Source organism: Silurus meridionalis, chromosome 11 (assembly GCF_014805685.1).
Source record: "Silurus meridionalis isolate SWU-2019-XX chromosome 11, ASM1480568v1, whole genome shotgun sequence".
NCBI lineage: Eukaryota > Metazoa > Chordata > Actinopteri > Siluriformes > Siluridae > Silurus > Silurus meridionalis.
In genome coordinates, this window is record NC_060894.1 from 1402501 (window position 1) to 1424455 (window position 21955).

The following is a 21955-nucleotide window of genomic DNA, read 5'->3' on the forward strand; positions in this document are numbered from 1 at the left end:
CCTAAAGTACTTTAAGTGCCTTAACTAAAACTCTAAAACTTCGATGCCAAATCTGTTTTTATTCTCCATCAGGTTTATTACCTCTTTATCTTTTTTATTTTTTTAGTATTATTATTTCTATCACTATCAAGCAGAAAAACTTTACCATCGCTAATATGTCTGCTTTTTAAACTCGCTCGTGCAAGAAGCACAAAGAACCAGATGAACCACAGACTGAATTAAAAAATGTTTTGTGTTCGCTTTTTCATTTATTTTCAAATCCTTAAGTGTTATTTTCACAAATCATGTTAAAGTCAAGTTTTTTTTTTTACAGATCATACTTGTGTATTTTCAATCCCTGTGAACTTTCATAATCTGAATATTGTTCTAAATGAGGAAAATCACACAACTGTAAATGATTACTCAAACGCCGGATCAATTCATGAAGAATTAAGCTTGTTATGTCGCAGAATGATTGACAGGTCATGGATGGATTAAGTTATTTCCTTCTTTTGATTCTTGCATGCCATCTGTTCTGTCACATTAAGTGTGTGTATGTTGTAAGCGAGCTAAACTGGTTAAAATAGATTTCAAATTACAGCTAGACTGGAATATATAAGCGGTATAGAAACCCCAATGATCTTGCTGTTCAAATGCCACTTTAATCTGAAGAGTATTTATAAAGGTTTGTTTTTGATTGGGCAGAAGGTGTTTATATAAGTAAGAATACAGGTGTAGGTGTGAGTGTTACAGTATGTTAGTGTTTGATTCGGAGGTGAAAAACGACCAGAGGTTCTCTGGAGAGCATAATAATGGCGTAAGGCCTCACATCTAGCTGTGGATTACCACTTTATACAGTACCATGGACAGTTCCCAGCATCGAGGAGTTAAAACTGTTATCGATGTTTACAGAGCAAAACTGACATTTACATCTCTTTACATCTACATTTTTTGCTGCTCCAAATCACACACAGAAGATAGTAGGAGCAGAAGATTACATTCATGTGCACAATTTTAAATAGTTATTAAAGAGGGAGAGACAGAATCAATTGTGCCGCATCTCTACCAATGATTTAGCTGTTGGAGTTAACTCCTGGTGATCTTTTAGAACACTGATTCAACAGACAAATGCAAATGCACACTATTCAAACCTGAACTTCCAGCCAATCAAAATACACTATTTAAACCTGAACTTCCAGCCAATCAAAATTCACTATTTAAACCTGAACTTCCAGCCAATCACAATCCACTATTCAAACCTGAACTTCCAGTCAATCACAATCCACTATTCAAACCTGAATTTCCAGTCAATCACAATCCACTATTCAAACCTGAACTTCCAGCCAATCACAATCCATTTTTCAATCCTGAACTTCCGGCCAATCACAATCCACTATTCAAACTTGAACTTCCAGCCAATTACACAGTTCACACTAACTGCACTAATGTATATATTTTTCTATTTTCAAAGAATGTTAGAACCCTCGACCATCTTTTCCTCGTGTGAATGAAAGATGACATGGTCCAGGTGTTTTTTTAGTCTCGTTGTGTGTTCAGAGCCTCCTGTCGAACGTGAAATGTTTATATATGAAACTATTCTGACTGCACTGACAGTACTTTTTCCTTTCGTATTTTTTGCGAAAGATACGTCTTCTAACATTAACAAATTTCTGCACATGAAATTTTTTTATTCCATTTTAAGAACCATAAAATAAAACCTATGTGATTGCAGAGTATTTAAAAAAAAACAACAAAAAAACAATATAGCAACCCAGTCATTATCTGTTCTGTTCAATGCTCCTTCTCCGAATCTGGGGCAGCAGGAGTTCTGTCCCAGTGGATATCTATTAACACTTTCCATTGCATTTTTGACCACTAGGACATTGTCCAACCTCTAGAAATGTGACGAAGTGATAGGATATCAGCATTTATCTGTCAAAAAAACGCTGAATGTAAACATTATTTGTTAAATAGCCCTAAGGTCCTATACACATCACTGCAGTTTTACCCCTTTTACCCCTGAGACAACATCTGCTTCATTAGTTTATTAATGTATTTGAGTTTAAGCTAATGCTGCTCACAAACAATGGGTCCTTATAGCATCCACTTCAAAATGTTCAGCAATTTAATAAAATGATTTTGCTGATACTCTGATACACAGAGCTGCTAAATGCTGGATTCTGATTGGTCAGAAATTGTTGAATCATTTTCAAATACGTTATTGTTTCAGACCCTCCATGTGAACTGATAAAGCTTTTCTTTTTTATGGAATTTAAATGTATTGGTTTAGCAAGCGCTGTGCACACACAGTCTCCGAACCACACACACACACACACACACACACACACACACACACACACACACAAAATGAAACTACCTAGTTGAGTGCCTTAAGACAGAACACTTTGTCTTAGTTCTCAGGAGAATTACTGTGTGTGTGTGTGTGTGTGTGTGTGTGCTTTTAGAGTGTTCCCATTTGTGCTATATTTATCCAGACATGCTGTCTCATTTCTCTGCTTCAACAGGCTAAGTTGCAAACACTATGTGTGTGTGTTCGTGTGTAATAGTGTGTGTGTGTGTGTGTGTGTGTGTGTGTGTGTGTGTGTGTGTGTGTGTGGGTTGGAGGGGGTAGTGAATGACCAGGTGAGCAGTTCGTTTGCGTCCGTTCTCTGCCACATCTCGTCTTTAATAAGTCGCCTTGAGCCGCAGAGTCTGGCGGCTTGATGTGAAATCAATCTTCCGTCTCTGAAAAGTGCAGCGTGATTTGTTTTCCTGCATCTGAGACGAATCCGTTTCCAGGAGACGAGGAATTTCCACCGGCGTGCTTCCTGCTGCGAGTGTTTTCGGCCCCAAAAAAGCCAAACTCTCGAGGTTGACGCTGGCGTTGATGCCGGTTTTGGGGTGGGTGATTTCTGGGTCATTAATTAAAGCGGCTATTTTCGCCTCCTCTGCGGCGTGTTTACTGCGTGAGTGGGAAGCATTTCTCACGTTTTTTTTCTTTCTTTTTTCTTTTGCACTCATCCCCATTGCCTTAAGGCGTAGAGCGTGAGATCAGCGCTTCTTCAGCTCCATTAGCCATGCTTCTCTTACTTACTGCCCTGCGTTGCCCCGGTAACCTCCGTGATGGAGGGAGGATTTAAAAAGCAAAGGGAAGCAGAAGGAAAGCAGAGGGAAGGAATTACAGCAGTGAGAGAGCTGAGCTTAGTGTGGAGGATTTATTTAGAGAAAGAGCAGTCACCTCATTAACAAACACACACACACACACACACACACACACACACACACACACACACACATAACTTTCTTTTTTTCTCATCTACGACTAACTCTAGAATCATCCATCCTTCCTTCCTATCCTCATTTATCTTTAACTCTCCATCTTTACTCCATCATTTACCTCCATCAATTTCCTTCCAACTTATTCCTTCTTTCCTCTAATCCACATCTGTCCTCCATTCTTCCCCTTTGTTGCCTCTCCTTGTGACCTTCCCTCACATTATCGTTTCACTCAGAGTGGTCTCGTGGCGACTGTAATGACTTTCTTATCTCGTTCCTGATAAACTCCTCTAAAGAAAACGTGGCTGAGGGACGAGGCTCTGGGACACATTCAGTGTGAGACAGAAAGCACAGACATGTTCTTCTTCATGTCTTCACATCCAACACGGGGTGATTATTTTCACGAGACTCAGTTAATTAAAAAAAAAAAAGAAAGAAAAGAAGAATGTAAGGCAGGTGAATTACCAACAAAGAGAGAAGGAACCTTAGTAATTTGGGGATCGATTATGATGGTGATGATGATGATAATGGTGATGATGATGATAATGATGGTGATGATGATGATGATGATGGTGATAAAGATGATGATGAGGTACAGTGTGTAAGTGATTATTGAGAGACACAAAACTTAATTTTACTTTAATTTACTTCCATTACTAATGCAGTGCACATCACAATTATACACCTCCATCATACACCTCCATCATACACCTCCATCATACACCTTCATCTCTCTATCATACACCTTCATCATACACCTGCATCATACACCTCCATCTCTTCATCATACACCTCCGTCTCTCCATCATACACCTCTATCATACACCATCATCATACACCTCCATCTCTTCATCATACACCTCCATCTCTCCATCATACACCTCCATCATACACCTCCATCTCTCCATCATACACCTCCATCATACACCTCCATCTCTCCATCATACACCTCCATCATACACCTCCATCTCTTCATCATACACCTCCATCTTTTCATCATACACCTCCATTTCTCCATCATACACCTCCATCTCTCCATCATACACCTCCATCATACACCTCCATCTCTTCATCATACACCTCCATTTCTCCATCATACACCTCCATCTCTCCATCATACACCTCCATCATACACCTCCATCTCTTCATCACACACCTCCATCTCTCCATCATACATTGATGATGAAGATGATGGAGATGATGAAGATCTGGTGCAGTGTGTGAGTGATGATTATTGATTACTGAGGAATCACAAAGCTTCATTAGAAACATTAGAGGAATACAATCTGCTCCAAATCACATCCATTCAGCAGGAATCTGGACGCAAACACACGCCTGCACTATTTGTTGTCCTGTTCGGATAATAACGGATAATGAATAAAGGACCGAGAGACGGAAAGGGACACGGAAACTGAATGAGGACGTGCGAGTACAGATGATCAGCAGAACTCTGATTGTGGTGATGAAGAATAGGTGATGATTGTCGTTTATTTAAATCTATTAATGACATGATTGATAATTACTGTGCGAGTGTAATGAGATATTAAAGACCAGAACACAATAGGATGTGATTTGTTTTGTTCCTGGTGAATCAGGAAGCAACAGATAAAATGTTTTTTTTTTTTTTATTTATGAATATATTTATTTATATTTAAATACAGTATATTGTGTTTCTATAGCAACAACAGGGACTTCAGCACTTTTGAACAAAGATAAAATATTCTGATATCTTCAGTATGTTACATTTTTATTTAATATTTTGTTAAATGTGTTTAATTTATTTCAGTAAAGATAATATATAATTATATTATTTAGTATTTATGTGTATGACAAGACCATAAACATCCGTCAGCACAACTGGTTTGAAAACATATTGGTGGAAAAGTTTGTGGATATAAAAGAGAAATGTTGAGAGAAACGAAGGAGAAGAGAAGAAATAGAAAGAAAAGTGAAAAGGGGAGAAGAAAAGAATAGAGTAAACAAGAGAAAATAGGAGAAAGAGAAGAGCAAAGAAGAAAGAGAAAAGACGAGAGTGGAGGAGAAGAAAAGAGGAGAGTAAATGAGAAGCGAGAAGAAGATTGGAGAAAAGAGGAGAAGAGAGGAGATGAAAAGAGAAAAAGTGAGAAAAGAATCGCATGCAGGGAGAGAATGAACTGTGCCAGGTGTTGAAGGTGGTGCATGCTGGGTAATGAGGTCCGGCGTGGGTCAGTGGGGGCCTGCGGGTGTTTCCCCGATGCACGGTCCGAGTCGAGCATAAGCATATTGGATGGCATCACTCTGGGCTAAATGGATACGCCTTAATTATGGCATAGCAGTGTTAAATCACACACACTCTGTTAAATCAAACACACACACACACACACACACACACACACACACACACACACACACACTTTTCCAGATTGGTCATTTCACAGAGAGCCAGGCACTGAGGCATTGCATCCAATTTAGCAGAGTGCTGTATTATGAAAGAGTGCAGCACTCAGATCGATAAGACAAGCTGATCAGAGTGCTGCGAGACATTTCTCTCTCATACACACACTGTACGCCTCGATGTCCTCATCCTGCAGCTCATACCGCATCTGTCCCTCTCTCTCTCTCTCTCTCTCTCTCTCTCTCTCTCTCTCTTTTTTTCTCTCTCTCTACTGAATCTCCATCGTGTCACTCCATCTGTGTCCTTTCACTGTTTCAGTTTCCTGTTTGTTTCCCTTTTTCTACTCATCTTTTTCTCTCTCTCACTCCTTTTCCTTCACTTTATCCCTATCTCTTTATTTCTCTTTTCTTTCCTCTCTTTCTCAAGACTCAAAGGTTGCTTTATTGGCATGACAAATATGGACATTTACATAAAACACAAGCATAAAACATACAGACACATAACACCAGAAATAAGTCAGTTAGAGATAACAATAATCTATAATAATAATAATAATAATAATAATAATAACTATAAGAACGAAATAATAAAAACTATGGAGTTAAAAAAAGAATAGTTTGAATAAGTACGTAGTTTATAGTGTGTGTGTGTGTGTGTGTGTGTGTGTGTGTGTGTGTGTGATTGTGTTACATACACTAAGTGACATAATCACACACTGTCCCTCACCTGGTGGCAGGTGTGTATGTAGTAGGCTGCGAGTGTGCAGCTCTCTCTGTGCTTCCCCAGTATGGGGTGCAGTTTGTCAGGGGCTTGTCTCTCTTTTTCTCTGCCTCTCTCTGTGCATCTCTTCCTTTCTCTTTCCTTCTCTGTCTTGCTTTCCCCATATGTGTTTTCTCTCTTTCCTTCTTAGGGTCTTGTTTATTTGTTCTTCTCTCTGTGGCCTTTTTACTTTTTCTCTGTTTTTTGTTCTTTCTGTCATTAATGGTCCCTCTCTCTGTCTTTCTTTCCCTGTTCTTCTCAGGGTTTCTCTTTCCCTGTCTCTCTCTATATTTCTCTTTCTCTTTCTTATTCTGTCCATTTCTGTCCCTTTCTCTCTCTCTTGTTATGTATTTCTCACATCTTTCCTTCTCTTCCTCTTTATTTCTTGCATTGTTTCTTTTACTCATCATCTCTCTTACTATTCCTCTGTCTGTCTCTGTTTTTCTGTCTCTTTCTTTGTCTCTCTTTCATCCAGAACATTTATTTATGAATATGATATAAATTTAGATTACAGATCATGAAGTTTATAACCAAGAGTTTGGCATCCGAGGAAAACCTGTTTAAATCATCACACAACACACTGTGCTCCGAGGACATTGTCCCTCTCATTACCAATCAACCGTGACCATTTTTCCGTCCCAATCAGCTCTTAAACCTAAAGCCCCACAACCACTTATATGGGATTGGTCCATGTTTCTAGAGAACATTGAGGAGATCACTGTGTTTGATGACTTGCACTGTATTCCTTCCTGACTCGTTAATGGAATAAAATATTAAACACTGACTGCGCCCTCTTCCTGTCATTCCCAGCTCTGATCGAGTACCGGCCCGCCTTGCCTTTGGAGCACCAGCGTCTTGCACAGTCAATGCCCGTGGGTCACATGACCAAGTTTATCATCACATATCCTACAGTGAGTGACATCCGTCTTCTCTAAGCCTTTTATACCATTTCCTCTGAGACATCAATCAAACAATGTCTGTCTCTCCGTCTTTCTCATTTATCTTTTCGTCTCGCTCTCTATATTTCTATTTTTAACTTGTTTTCACTGGCACAGTGGCTTTCACACACACACACACACACACACACACACACACACACACACACACACACACTTGCGCACATGCACACATGCACACGTCTTTATATCATAAAAAACATCTTACCGAACCTACCACCCCCTCACTATCACTGACATTCTAATAGTTTCCACTACAAATACTATTCAAATTAATATCCATTGTCAAACAAAGTAACCAGAATAGAAACTAATGTTAACTAGAGACTTATTCATGTCCTAATGGTCCATAATGGTCCAACAAATTCCCACTGGGGACTCACCACTACAGTTACACATTACATTGCTTTTAGAATAACCTCAACTCTTCTGGGAAGATGTTCCTCAAGATTTTGTGGAGATTTATTTGCCACAAGTCAGGTAGTGATGTAGGTGACAGGGTGAGGAGGCCTGGGGTGCAGTCAGTGTTCATGTTCTTTTCAAAAAAGTTCAATTGCGTTGGAGTTCCACAGCAGGAGATCTTCCACTCCAACCAATTGAAAACAGCTCTTAATGGAACTGGCTTTGTGCACAGGAGCATTGTGATGCTGGAACAGGTTTGGATGTCTTAATTTAAGTGAAGGAAAAATTTCATGCTACTGTATCCAGAAACGTCCTATAAAATTGTGTGCCTCCAACAATTTGGAAAAGCCAAAATAAGTAAATAAAAAAGGCATAAAAATGGTACAAGAAACTTGTGTTGTCGAAAAAAAACTCTCAAATAAATCTTTCAAATAAAAATATAAATAATTGATAATTTAATAACTTCATTTGTTTTTAGTTTTGTTCATAAGTTACTTTTGTTTTAAATAATTAACTATTTAACTATTCAGAAAATGTAGGGTTTTTTTCAGGGCTTTTTCTTGAAACATTTTTCTTTATATTCTGGAATTTTATTTTTGCAAACTTAAAAAGATATCATGTTCAATATTATGTTTTATTAATATCACACGATACAATATTTTTATTATTTCACCCTGCCCTTAATTAAAATATAATTAAATATAGATGTAAAAAGTATTTGAAGGCTGAAATTCATTCCGACTGGATTTTTACTCGACTTTCCGGTTTAGTGTTTAACAGGCTGTAAATGTTCTTTACCCTACATTAGACATTTCCCATTAATGTCTGATTAAACGAGTGTTTATCAGAGAAGCTTAGCACATTTATGACTCATCAGTTATTTATGAAGTTTTTCCTGCGTTAGGAAGGAAGCTAACGAGAAGGAACTCGTGTTCTGAATTGAATTCGGAACGTTAACGTTATACGTTAAAGACTCGTAGGCTTGTGGTGAAGTTAAGCAGAAGGGATTTAACATTCTTTAGAAAAGTGAGGAGTAATGGGAAGAGCTGGCCGCAGTTATGTAATGAACTCAGCACACATTGTGTATTCACAGGCGGAGATTATGAGAAGGAATAATTATAAATGCATGGATTTGTGCACAATTGGACATTTAAGTGAGGGGCTGCTAAGAACCTTCTCTCTGGTGGCACGTCACTAACAATCCAAAGCTAGAGAAAACTTTCAGCAGCATTTTAAGGGACAGTGCAGAAAACAAATCAAAATGCATAATTCGGGAAGTTGCATCTAACTGTCATGTAATGAAGCAGGAAGTGGTTGGAAAACTGCAACTGAAACTGTAATGTGTAAAAAAAACATGAAACCAATTATATGAAAAGAAACACAAAATCATAACCTGAATGTGAAACAGGAATAAGACAATGAATGCTGTTAGTTGTGTATATACACGTGTGTGCTAATTATAGTTAACGTGAATCAGGTGCTCAAACAACCACATGACATGGGGGTAAGTGGTGCAATGGTCTGTGGCAAATGTAGTTGTTGTCCATAATTCTGAAAGAGCCCAAGCAGATGTTTTCTGCCTTTTGCGGATCCCTGTGAGTGCCATTGCGAACGCCATAAGAGGTTCTCCAAACAGTAAACAAGCACAAACAAGGGGCTGCAGGCCATGCAAAGTTAACAGGGGAACACTGCTTTCTGTAAAACACAGAGGGGAGCAACATTCTTTACCAAGCTAGAAGGTGGGGTGACATCTTCACCCAGGCAAAAGCTGAGTGAAGTCCACATCAGTGGCACAGAGGCTGAGTGAAGTCCTCATCAGGGCACAGAGAATGAGCAAAATCCACATTAGTGGCGCAGAAGCTGAGCGAAGTCCTCATCAGGGCACAGAGGCTGAGAGAAGTCCTCATCAGGGCACAGAGGCTGAGCGAAGTCCTTATCAGGGCACAGAGGCTGAGCGAAGCCCTGTTTTTTCAGTCATTCCTCTACAGAAAGTTTTAAAGGACTTCAATCTTCATTTACATTTCCAGCATGAAAGTGTTTACCAGTCAGAAAGGTCCCAGAATCCTTTATTATCAAACAATCTCAGAAAGCACCCTATGAGTGTAGATCTAAATTTAAAAAACAGTACCCACAAGTTGTTTTTTGTCACACACACATACAGTTATTCCGTATGCAAGGGTTCAAAACACGGTTCTATATGGAACTTACAAAAAAATGTTTGACAGGTTTTCATGTACAAACCCTTCAGTGAGAACCACATATGGGTGGAAAAGTCAGGTGTATAATGAGAATAGTTTCTATTTTGATATCAGCAATGAATATATATTCTTTGCAGGCATTCTGGAAGCAGAAAGGCTACTCGGGAGAGATCTTGGCACGTCCCTCTATCCAATGCCCTTTCGGGGTCACCTTTGATGCCAGCAGTCCCAGCGGGAGCCCGGCGCTGGTGGGTTTCATCGCCGGGGTTCAGTCCTGCTACTGGAACAGCCGAGAGGTGAGAGACTGAGGGGGAGAGGGTGAAAATGCGAGAGAGATAAAATGAGAGAGGGTGTGAGAGAACAGGAATGGAATAGTGTCATAAACAGCGTAGGGGGATTTTGGGGTCCGTCCCAGAGGTTTGCAGCTTCATATGGTTCTGAGCTTTCAAAGCATGTTTCCATGATGAGGTGAAAATGGATGCAGTCGCAGTGTTCGGGTGTCAGGAGACGTCCCCGAAGAGGTGACTTTCAATGTGTGTTCTCTTTGGTGAAGTGTGTTAAATTAATCTGCCCTTTTATAACACCTCTGCTCCATCTTCGACATCTACACCGTAAACACTGATTCAGATGGGGGCTGAAAAGAGTTTAAAAAAAAAAGAACCAGAAAGAATTGAAAGTATAAAGTTTTTCTGGATGAGTATCTTAAGTATCTACTCAGAATTAAGACACTAAAATTTTACTTCGGTAAAAGTAAAAGTGTCCCTTTAAACTTTCACTTGAGTAAAAGTACAAAAGTTTTTGCCTTCAGATGTACTTAAGTATTCAAAGTACTGATTTATTATAACTGTAATTTTCCTATTATAATTTTTATCACAAGATTCTTTACTTAATCAACTCAGTTTAATTGACTCAAATTTTACTCTCAGCACACTGATCTATTACAGTTTTTCTCAGCTGCTTTGGAGCGTTTCTCGAATCTCAAATATTTGAGAATCAGTAGGTGCATTTCTCAAAACAATTTGTACAAACAGCACAACACATTGGATGTCTTGGAAAAAACTGTGCTTTTCTTAAAATCCTTAGTTCATCTCTCAAAAGTGTCCATGAACATCTCATTCCCATCAGAATCAAAAAAGTCCCTTTGTCATCGTTCACAAACAAAAAGTCATCAAAATGGTAGGTCATAAATTCAGTATGACGCAGCACAGTTTCAGGATTTCTTGATAAACTAGGGTTGAACGTCTCAGGTCAGGAGACTCAGGAAATGAACTTGTAGTTTCAGAAAGACGATCATGAACGACTCATCACTAATAGAATGCTGGTTTCCATCGAAGCCCTAAGCTAAACACGCTAGCTCCAGACACCCGGAAAAACTTCTGTGGAACAAAAAAATGGAGTAAAGTTCACAAAAACTGTTCATTCCATTAATCATCAAAGCAGAAAACTTCAGCGTGTGTTCTGACCGGGTGTGATATTGCTTCATCTGTTTCTCATTGCTCACACATACACACACACACACACCACAGAGAGCCACCATAGTGCCCAGAAACGATGACGCATCACAGCGCGATCTCCTCCTGAGCCTTCATTCAGATTCCGCAGCGTGATTGTGTTGTTTTAAAGACGCGCGCCGCTATCCGAGCCCCCGAGCTGTTTGTTTATCTTCCGTTTTTATTTAGCAAACTGCGGCTAATTAACATTCCGCTCACCGGTGAGCGCTGGCAGGGTTTTAAAGAGTGGACATACCATGTGATTTCTTTTTTTCCCCTTTTTTCTTTTGCAGGTATCTTGTATTTTTATGGGGCTTTTTAATCCTCACTGTCAGTTCTCTCTCTCTTCTTCTCCTTCTCCCTCTCTTTTTCTCTCTCTCTCAGCTTGTGTTTACGTTTCAGATCTGCGATCATGTGGAGAGTTTGAATATAGTCATCCAGGTGTCGATTGAGGCCACAGATTGCATGAACAGTTCGGTATTTCAGCGATCATCACTGAACACCTCAACAATAAACTGTAATGAACAGACATTCGGTGTTGATGATAAAGGTTCCCTTTTGAGTTCGGTTCCTCTCGAGGTCAGGGTTAGGGTTAGGGTTAGGGAGTTTTTCCTCACCACATTCACTTGCTCATTAGGAATAAACATATAGGCACTAAATTAATACATACAAATGTATAACCTCTTTATCTTTGTAAAGCTGCTTTGGGACAATGGCCTTGTTAAAAGTTCTTTAGAAATGAAATTAAATAGAGAAGATTTTACTGACGCTTTAACACCGAGGTCAAAACACATTTCACAGCTCGAGCATCATTTAACCTTTAAAAACATATGCTATCTGAACAAAAGTATTTGGACACCCAACCTTTTCACCCAAATATGCTTCTTCAAACTGTTAGACAGACAGAGAGACAGATAGATAGATAGTTTGACAGACAGACAGACAGACTGATTGACTGACTATTGACTGACTATTCTTCCCCAAACTGTTACTACAAAATTAAAGGCACGCGTTAGTATACGGCGTGTTTGGACATCGTGGCATGACATTTCCCTTCACCTTAACCAGGAAATCCAAACCTGTTTCAGCATGACAATGTCCTGGTGCACAAATCAAGCTCCATGAAGATCTGATATTAGTTCGAGACACTACACTGACGCTTTCTGACCAATCAGAATGGAGAGTTGAATTGAAGCGTTTCTCTCTGACCGTGTCATCAGTCACACGAGTTCATAACGAGCTTATGTCATTGTCATTAAATAAAGCTGCTCTATTCTTGCTTCATTTCAGACCGAGGAGAGACGAGATGCCGTTGTTAGCAGCCTGGTGAAGTATCTGGGCCCTGAAGCCGCCTCCTACATTCACTACCAGGAGAAAGTAAGTGACACAAATTTCTGAGTCACTGGCTGATACAGTCACGATTGCTTCGTCTCCAGACCTCAGCGTCTGGTCGCATGTTCGTTAGCCGGATTTATGCTAATTGATATTGCTTAAAAAAACCCAGTGCAGCAGGATTGCCACGGAGACGTCTGGCTTTAATGCAGGAGTCAGATTTAGTATGTTCAGATAGGGGCGGAGGAAGAGGAGAAAAGAGTGTGTTTGGTTGCAAAGGCTTGGATCACATACTGGCATTTTTGACAGGGAGTTAAAAAAAATGAGTCAGGGAGCTACAGGTGAGTATCTAAAAAAAACAATGTTTCCTCGGATTGTTTTTCCGCTCACGCTTCGGCGATCATGCTGCCTGATGCATCATAGAAATACTGCGGTGTGACGCAAGACACCTCTGGGTCCTTACATGTTCCTCGCAACTGCCTGGATGCCATCATTTTAGTTTGAATAAAAATGTAAATAAGCAGGGCTCGGTAGTACCCGCTCATTTATTTTGAACTCAAATTCACAGAGAATTTTCAGGCAAGTGAACGCACCTTAAGCCCTGAAATCGTCTGCGATGTTATATATTATAAAAAACTCTTTGTCTTTCTTATTGATTCTATTTTTGCCAAAGAAAACACAAAAAAAAGAAAAAAAGACTATTTTAAAACAAGCGAACGCACCATGTTCTTTGAGATTGGGTTTGATGCTGTACAATATATTAAACTAGTATTAGATCTCATCCTTGAAGGTTTTTTCCATTATAAAGCACAAGATTGCAAAAAATCATTTACAGGCATTTTTATAGCAAGTGAACTCCCAAAAATCCTTGAATGAGTATTTCTAATCAATATAAAGAAAATAACAGTCAAACTAACAGACAATTTTGAGGCAAGTGAACACACCTCACATGCTTAAAGAATTTACGATATTATATGAAACTCCTTGCTGATGAAGTTTTTACACTAAATATAAAAAACTAAAATATAATTCTTGTAGATGGGAAATGTTTATAGAATAAAGGCAAGAATATAATGTACAGAAAGAAAATACATTTCTCACTTATGAAGTTTTACATAAAATATACAGAAACAAAGTGACATCTGCAGACAAGTCAACAAACCACATGCTCTGATTTTGTTCCTGATGTCACATAATATGCTTAATAATATTGTAAAACAATATACAGTATTTTAAACAACTTTTTGACTACGTAAAAAACAAAATCTAATGGTAACAGGCCTAATTCACAAACAATTTGAAGGCGAGTGAACGCACCTCATGCTTGCAGATCGGCCCTGATGTTGTATATTATATCTTATACAGAACCCCTTGTATTTGTAGAAGTTTTTACACTAAATATAATGAAAAAAAATTACATTTGCAGACAATTTTACGCCAAGTGAATGCATCACATGCTATAAGCTCATTCCTGATACTTTACAGTATTGTATTAAACTAATTTTATGTCTTATTAATTAGAATTTTTACAATACAAAACACAGAATTCAATGGAAATAGGTCTAATTTGTAGACAGTTTTAACCAAATTCTAGCCAATTTTAAGGCAAGTGAACAAAGGAAAAAAATGGGAAAAAAATGTCATATTTACAGTTTTATGACAAATGAAAGTGTCTTTGTGAGTGTGTAGCCTCTGCCATTGGATTATATCATATACAATTCCTTGTAGTTCACATCAGTGATGTTTTTACAGTGTAAAGTGCAGAATTAGAAAACGAAGTCTAATTTCACAGACAATTTTAAGGCAAGTGAATGCACCACATTCTCCGAGATCGCTCATGGTATATAATATTGTGGGAAACTACTTGGATTTCTCATTAATTATGTTTTTAAAACAAATTTACAACTTCAGTTCCAAAAAAGCTGGGACACTGTGTAAAATGTGAATGAAAACAGAATGCAAATTTTATAAATTCATATTTTATTTACAGTCAAACATTTTGTTTAAATTGTAAAAAAAAAGGTGAAGCTCCGCCCATCTTTACTTCTGAGAGACTCTGCCTCTTTAAGATACACCATTTATACTCAATCATTTTACTGACCTGTTGTAAAATGTTTTCCAGACTTTTGCTGCTCCGTCCCCTCGTTTTTGAGACATTTTTGAGACGATCTTTTCCTTACAATGGTACAATTTCTCAGTTTAAACATCTAAAAAGTTGTCTATGGTCAATTCTGAATAAAATATGAGTTTATAAGATTTGCTCTGAGATGCTCCTGATGTTATATAATATTTGATTAAATTCCTAGTGGAGCTCATGAAGGTTTTTTTTTTACATTAAAAAGTACAAAATTTAAAGAAAAATCAATTTCATAGATTTTATGCAACTTGAACTCCAAAAATTCCTTGTATTTCACATTGCTTCATACAAAATGTAAACAAAAAGTTTGTGGGAAATTTGGAGGTGAGTGAACGCACCACATGCTCCGAGACTGCCCTTGATGTTACCTGATGTATAATGTCCTTATATAGGAAGTTACACCAAATATAAAGAAAGAAATGGCATCCCAGACAATTTTAAGGCGAGTAAAGGCACCACATGTGCTGAGATTGCTCCTGGGGTTATATAATATTATATAAAGCACCTTGAATTTCTCGGTTTCTTAAGTTTGAAGGTTTTTTAGTAGAAATCTCAGAATTAAGGGGCGCCCCTGCTGATGCGTTTCGGCCGAATGTCTGGTCCTGATCGCGAAGGTGATGGTGAAGATGGTTGAGATGATTAGTTCGGCTCCATTTCTCAGCACGGCGTGTCGCTGAGGCTCGTTCAGACACGTCACTATAAAGCATGTGAAATCACTCCCCGGTGCAAGCTTGACATCTCGGCGAGAAGTTCGAGGAGGAGCGCAGTAAGCCGTTAAGGACAAGACGTGTTCGTCACCTCGCTCCTGACGCCCTCTGAGTGTGAAACTCGACAGAACTCTCAAGATGACACGAGACTCTTTTTTGTTTTTCTGTCCTTTTTCTCTCTTTTTCTCGCTGTCCATCACTAACGCCTGGTTTATCAATCTGAGGATGAACTTCTAACACCCATTTGGACATTAAAGCAATTATTGCCACAATGAAGCTACATGACATTATTAGTTGTTTTCAGTACAACTCTCCAAGTTACAGGAACATATTTATCAATAGCAAGAGTGTGATGAAGCGGAGTAACTGATACTGTTTTTTTTTTTTCATGCACACGTGTCCATACATATCAGTCAATGAGTCTCCTTAAAAAAAAAATAATAATAAAAAAAAAAAATTCTATATATATATATCCAAATTTAAAATGTTATAAAATAAAAAAAAGTTATACTAGTTGAACTATAGAAAGTTATTAAAGATGGACAGCATCAGAGTTACTGAAGTGACATATTTCAGAAGATTTGGAGATGATTTAATTGAATTAAACTATTAAACATTATATATAAAGTATAAATATGTTGAATAATTTAAATCAATTGAATCATCTCCAAATCTTCTGAAAATTCTTAATTTATTATTATTCTCCATTTGCTGATATAATTAATCTCCACTCTTCCGGAAAGATGTTCTGAAAGATTTTGGAATGTACTTGTGGAGATTCATTCAGCCGAAAGGGTGTTAGTAAAGTCAGGTGCGGTGTGGATGTAGGTGAAAACGTGTGGAGGCCTGAAGGGCAGTCAGCTTTTTCATTCATCCCAAAGATGTTTGGTAGGGTTGTAGCCCTATAGCAGGAGATCTTTCATGAAGCTGGATTTGTGCACAGGGGCATTGTCATGCTGGAAAATGCTGAAAGGGAAAATTTGATGCTGACGTCTGACACAATTGTGTGCCTCAAAATTTGTGCTAACAGTTTGGAGAAGAAGCACAAATGGCTGAAAAAAACCCACCAATACAACTAATACTTTTGTTTACACGATGTGTGTGAGTTTGTGTGTGTATATATAATTGATGCATTTATCATATCCTTTAATCATAAACTAGTTGCCCTGAAGATTTCACAAAGCACTTGAACTGGAGACTCCTTCCACACACATTAAATAAACATCAGACTGATCAGAAGTTTTAATATTTGCTTCTATCCTGCATCTCCCTGTGAATGACCCGTTACTATAGAAACCGTAACATATTAGAGCACTATATTATTATAAACCTGTGTGACACATTGGTATAGCACCTCCTGGCCAATCAGAGTGGAGAACTCAGCAGCGCTGGAAGGACTCGGCCTACATCTGTGTAATTATATGGTATTTTTAATGTTCCGCACACCGAACTTTGGTTTGATTGCGTTGTGATAAAAGGTGCGAGCACATGGACTCACGCTGTGTTAAATACGCTCGTTAACGAGGCACGAGCGAGCGGATTGATTCGTCATTAACCTCCGTCTCCTGCGGCGAGGAGAAGATTGTGACGTGTGTAAACAGTGTAGAACAATCACTAGTCACTCTGTGTGTCACCATGATCCACTTTTTTGCTAAAAGTTTTTGGTTACCTGATCGTGCTTTTGGAACATCCAGCTGGCAAAACTTCAATTTATTGTCATTTCATTTAAATAATAAAATCACATAAATAAAAACCATATTTGGTCAGTAGTTATAGTTGTATTTAAATAAAAGACATCAGATAATTCTCCTAATATTTTAAAAAAGTAACAGTATGCCTGAAAAATATTTTAATAATAAAATAAATGAAAAACATTTTTTATGTAATTAATTATAATTGTTAAATACAATGAAAAAAATATTTAAAAGACATATAATTCTCCATAACTTGATATAAAAAGTAAAACAGTATGCTGGAAGTATATTTATTACAATTTAAATAAATATATTTAAATAATAAAATCTTCTTCTACTTTCGGCTGCTCCCAATAGGGGTCTCCACAGCGGATCATCTGTCTCTACCTGCATGTATTCCCTCACTACATCTTTAAACCTCCTCCTTGATCTTCCTCTTTTCCTCCTTCCTAGTGGGCTTAGAGCCGATCCTTGATGCAGTCCGACCTTCACCTTTAACCAGTCTGTCGTTCCTACTGCACACTTCACTGCTGTCACACTGTCCTCATACATGTCCTGCACCACCCTCACATACTTCTCTGCCACACCAGACTTCCTCATACAATACCACAACATCTCTCTCCACCCTGTCGTACGCTTTCTCTAAATCTACAAACACACAATGCGACTCCTTCTGACCTTCTCTATACTTCTCCATCAACATCCTCAAAGCAAATAATGCGTCTGTGGTGCTCTTCCTCGGCATGAAACCATACTGTTGCTCACAGATGGTCACCTCTTCTCTCAGCCTGGCTTCCACTACTCTTTCCCATAACTTCATGGTGTGACTGATCAACTTTATTCCCCTGTAGTTACTGCAGGTCTGCACATCTCCCTTATGCTTAAAGATCAGTACCAGCACATTCCTTTTCCATTCTTTAGGCATCTTCTCACCTTCGAGAATCTTGTTGAACAACCTGGTTAAAGTATTTTTATAATAAAATAAAATATAAATAGAATTCTAATCATCAAATTTATTTTCATTTTAATTGAATAAATGTATTTCATTAAATTGAAACAATCACATTCATTTATCATAAAATGTAAATAATTGTGAAATAATAAAAAATAAGTTAATCAGTATGTCTAATAAATCAGCTGTCAGTGGCTTCACCCATACTTCTGGTTGATGTGGATCACTAGGGGCTTTTCAAGACAGCGACAGTTACAGTTTGAATGTGTAGGAACTTATTTGGTGAATATGGTGATTTAAAAAAAAATAAAAAGGGATTAAAGAACAAGATGAATTTGACAAACTGGAGAAGAAAACATTCAAATGAGAAATAGAGTGACAAACATCACCAGGAGTTAACTCCAACAGCTTCATTATTAGTGGAGATGCAGCACAGACTCATTTCATCCTCATTCTGTAATACCTATTTCTTAGAAGTGATTCAAATATATGTAATCTTCTGACACTACTTTCTCTATGCTTGTGATTTAGAGCAGCAGAAATGTAGCTGTAACGAGATGTATATAAAATGTGTAAGAAAAATGATTTGTTATTTTGATTCATTCAGTTACTTTTACTCTTCAAACTCCAGTAACACTTTTAACTCCCCAATGTTGGGAACTATCCATGGTACTGTATAGGGTGACGAGCCACAACTATGTGTGAGACTTTACACCTTTTTCATGCTCTCTGCTTCATCTTGGAACGTTTTCACCTTCACATCATGCACCAAAATCCTGGAACACCTCACACAAAAATATCCAATAGCTTGGAGTTTATATAATGATACTTCCAGACTTTTTTAAAGGTTTATTGTATAGTTACTGGCTCTATGTGGTTCTCATGGAGCAGCTGGTGGTATTTGTGTGTGTGTGTGTACACATGTGTGCGTGTGTGCGTGCGTGCGTGCGTGCGTGTGTGTGTGTGTGTGTGTATCGGATCAGAAAAATTTTCTAATCATTATAAAATTTCCACTGAAAATAATCCAACAGTTTGTCTCTAAATGCCGAAAGCTTATTTTCAATTTTTAGTTCAATTCTGAAGCTTCACTGATTCTTTATCTAACGTATCTCCACATATTACATACATGAAGCATGAAAACTATAAACTGCCTGTAGAGACCAAACCATATCTTAGATCCCTGTCATCATATTTTCTGCTTTCTTCTTTCCCATTTTTCTCATCATTATTCTCATCTCTCTCTCTCTCTCTCTCTCTCTCTCTCTCTCTCTTGCTCTCTTTCTCGCTCTTTCTCTTTGTTCTCACCATTGCTTGGTCTTTTCTTCCCTTCTTCACTAACGAAACGTTCGATGGATATTTGTTGAACACTCGTACGAATAATGAACTGAACCTGTTGGAAATGAAATGGTGTCATATGTACATTTAAATTGGTTCTTAAAAGGCCAACATGCACAATAAATAATACAGCATCATATCTACAGACGTTTCCCCAGAATGTACTTGTGTGACCCTGTAGGAGTTTGATCACAGCCCGGTACTGGATCACAACACTGTGGTTTGGGGGTCTTAAAGGGTTCAGCATAATAATCAAAAATAAATTTGGAATAGCAGGAAATGAATCTTATACCATCCATCCTTTTTACATGGACACTCGTTACTAAAAACAAGTTCTTTTTCAGGATTTATTGGGTTCCTAATTACTCTTGAATTGGAACCAGGGGTTCTACATGGATTCCTTCCTGGAATTTGTATGGCATTATTACTGTTTTAATGCAGGATCATTATGCAGAAGGTTCTTAGGTTTAGAGGATAATTAACAGTTTTACATTGACATCGTTTGGCAGACGCCCTTATCCAGAGACACTTACAATTATCTCAGTAATTCAGCTGAGTAGGTGAGGGTTAGAGGCCTAGCTAGGGGTAGTTTGGTAGATGCTGGGACTTAAACTCACAACCTTCTGATCCACAGTTCACTGCCTTAACCAATGAGCTTCCACCTTCCATCTCTATCTTTCTAATTAAATAGAAAATAAACAGATAAGAAAAGGTTTAAATGATGTTTGGTGCAAGGGTTCTTTTTACACACACACACACACACACACACACACACACACACACACACACACACACAGAGCACAGAAAAGGCGGCATGTTTATAATCGTCACCTTGTCGACCCTCGCAGCGGCTAATTAGAGGCAAGCGATATTAATTAACGCCTTCGTGCTTTGTTTGTTAAACACGTTAGCAAACGTTAACCTTTCGCTATGTGGGTGTGCTGACGTGTGCTGGTGAAGCGTAGACCTTCCTTTACCAACATGATCAACATTAATTATTTACGCAGCGTTTGGTTTTGTTATTTCAGCAACTGGAAATCTCTTTCATCAAATTCATTGAAATTAATTCTTAAAACTAAAATGTATACAAAGGTTCAATGTTTTTAGGTGAAAGTCTGTAAATGATCATTAGATAGAAATACTTACTTACTTACATACATACATACTTTTTTTTACTTTTACATTTAGTAATCACTTTTAAACAGTGCCTGTAAAAAGTGTGGAGAGACACGTTCATGTTCCTTCTGTTTCTATGTGACAAACTCGGTAATGTAACAGTATGAAGATTGACTTTGATCAACCAAATTTATAAATGTCCAGATATTCTGTTTAATCTTCAGTAAAAAAAATTTTGCTTTAGTATTAAGAACAGCTTTACACACTCGCAGAGTCTCCTGTGCTCTAAGCTGGCTCCATGGGCTGGAGTGAAAGATCTCCTGTTATTGAGCTTCAAAACCCATTGAACACCTTTGGGATCAATGTGAACGTTACCTGCACCCCAGGCCTCCTCACCTTCTCACCTACAGCACATCAATACCTGACTTTACTAACAGCCTTGTGGCTGAAAGAATCTCTAAAATCTCCTGAAAATCTAGTGGAACATCTACCCAGAAAAGTGGAGCTTATTATAAGAGCAAATGGGCACTAAATGTGGAGTGGAATGTTCAAAAAGAAGCACATACCAGTCTTATGGTCAGGTGTCCACAAATGTTTGTCCTTAAAGTGTAGATATTTTTAAAACCACTCCAGAGCAGTGTATTTTTAATTCTCGTTTTGTTATTTTTTTCTTTTAGAAAAATGAACAGTGAAAGGAATGAAGGTTACACAAGACAGGAACGCCTTCACAACATGAAACAGAAAAAGTGTGCAATCAAAGCATCACAAAGCGAGGTTTTGACTTCGCTGCTTTACAAAAGTATACAAATTTTTAATAATTTTTTATTAATAATGTTTCTAATATGAAACCTGAAGCTATATTTCCTTTGTTGGATTTCTTGAATCTAGAAAGGAAAAGACATCGAAAAGCACGTCGCGGTTAAAAAGTCTGCAGCCGGATGAAGGTTGAAATCCTGGACCCACGGGACGACGATATGGCGTCTTTTTCCCGTCCGGGTTATGAGAAATCTGAAGGAGTTTCAGGGTCACCTTCATGTCGTCTGCATTGATTTAAAGGAAAATGCAGACATCTCGCTACTGTCACGTCCACGGCTCTGAAAATGCACGACATTGATTTTTATTTGAAATAAATTGCATGTGAAATAATTAAGGAGCAGTAAAGCACTGTTACGCTCGTATCATCTAAAGTGACGTGAAAAGTAGTGACAGCACTGATCTGTACCTCGGATAGGAGCAGAAAATAGCTGA

General features: G+C 38.1%; 1 protein-coding gene across 1 annotated transcript in view; it reads left to right on the plus strand.

Annotated features, from left to right (window-relative positions):
* Positions 1-21955, plus strand: part of si:ch211-127i16.2 (probable flavin-containing monoamine oxidase A) — a 52906-nt gene that overhangs the window by 23646 nt on the left and 7305 nt on the right. Inside the window, 3 exon segments of the mRNA XM_046860357.1 lie at positions 7199-7299; positions 10082-10240; positions 12725-12811. Coding sequence (XP_046716313.1) covers positions 7199-7299; positions 10082-10240; positions 12725-12811 — 347 coding nt within the window.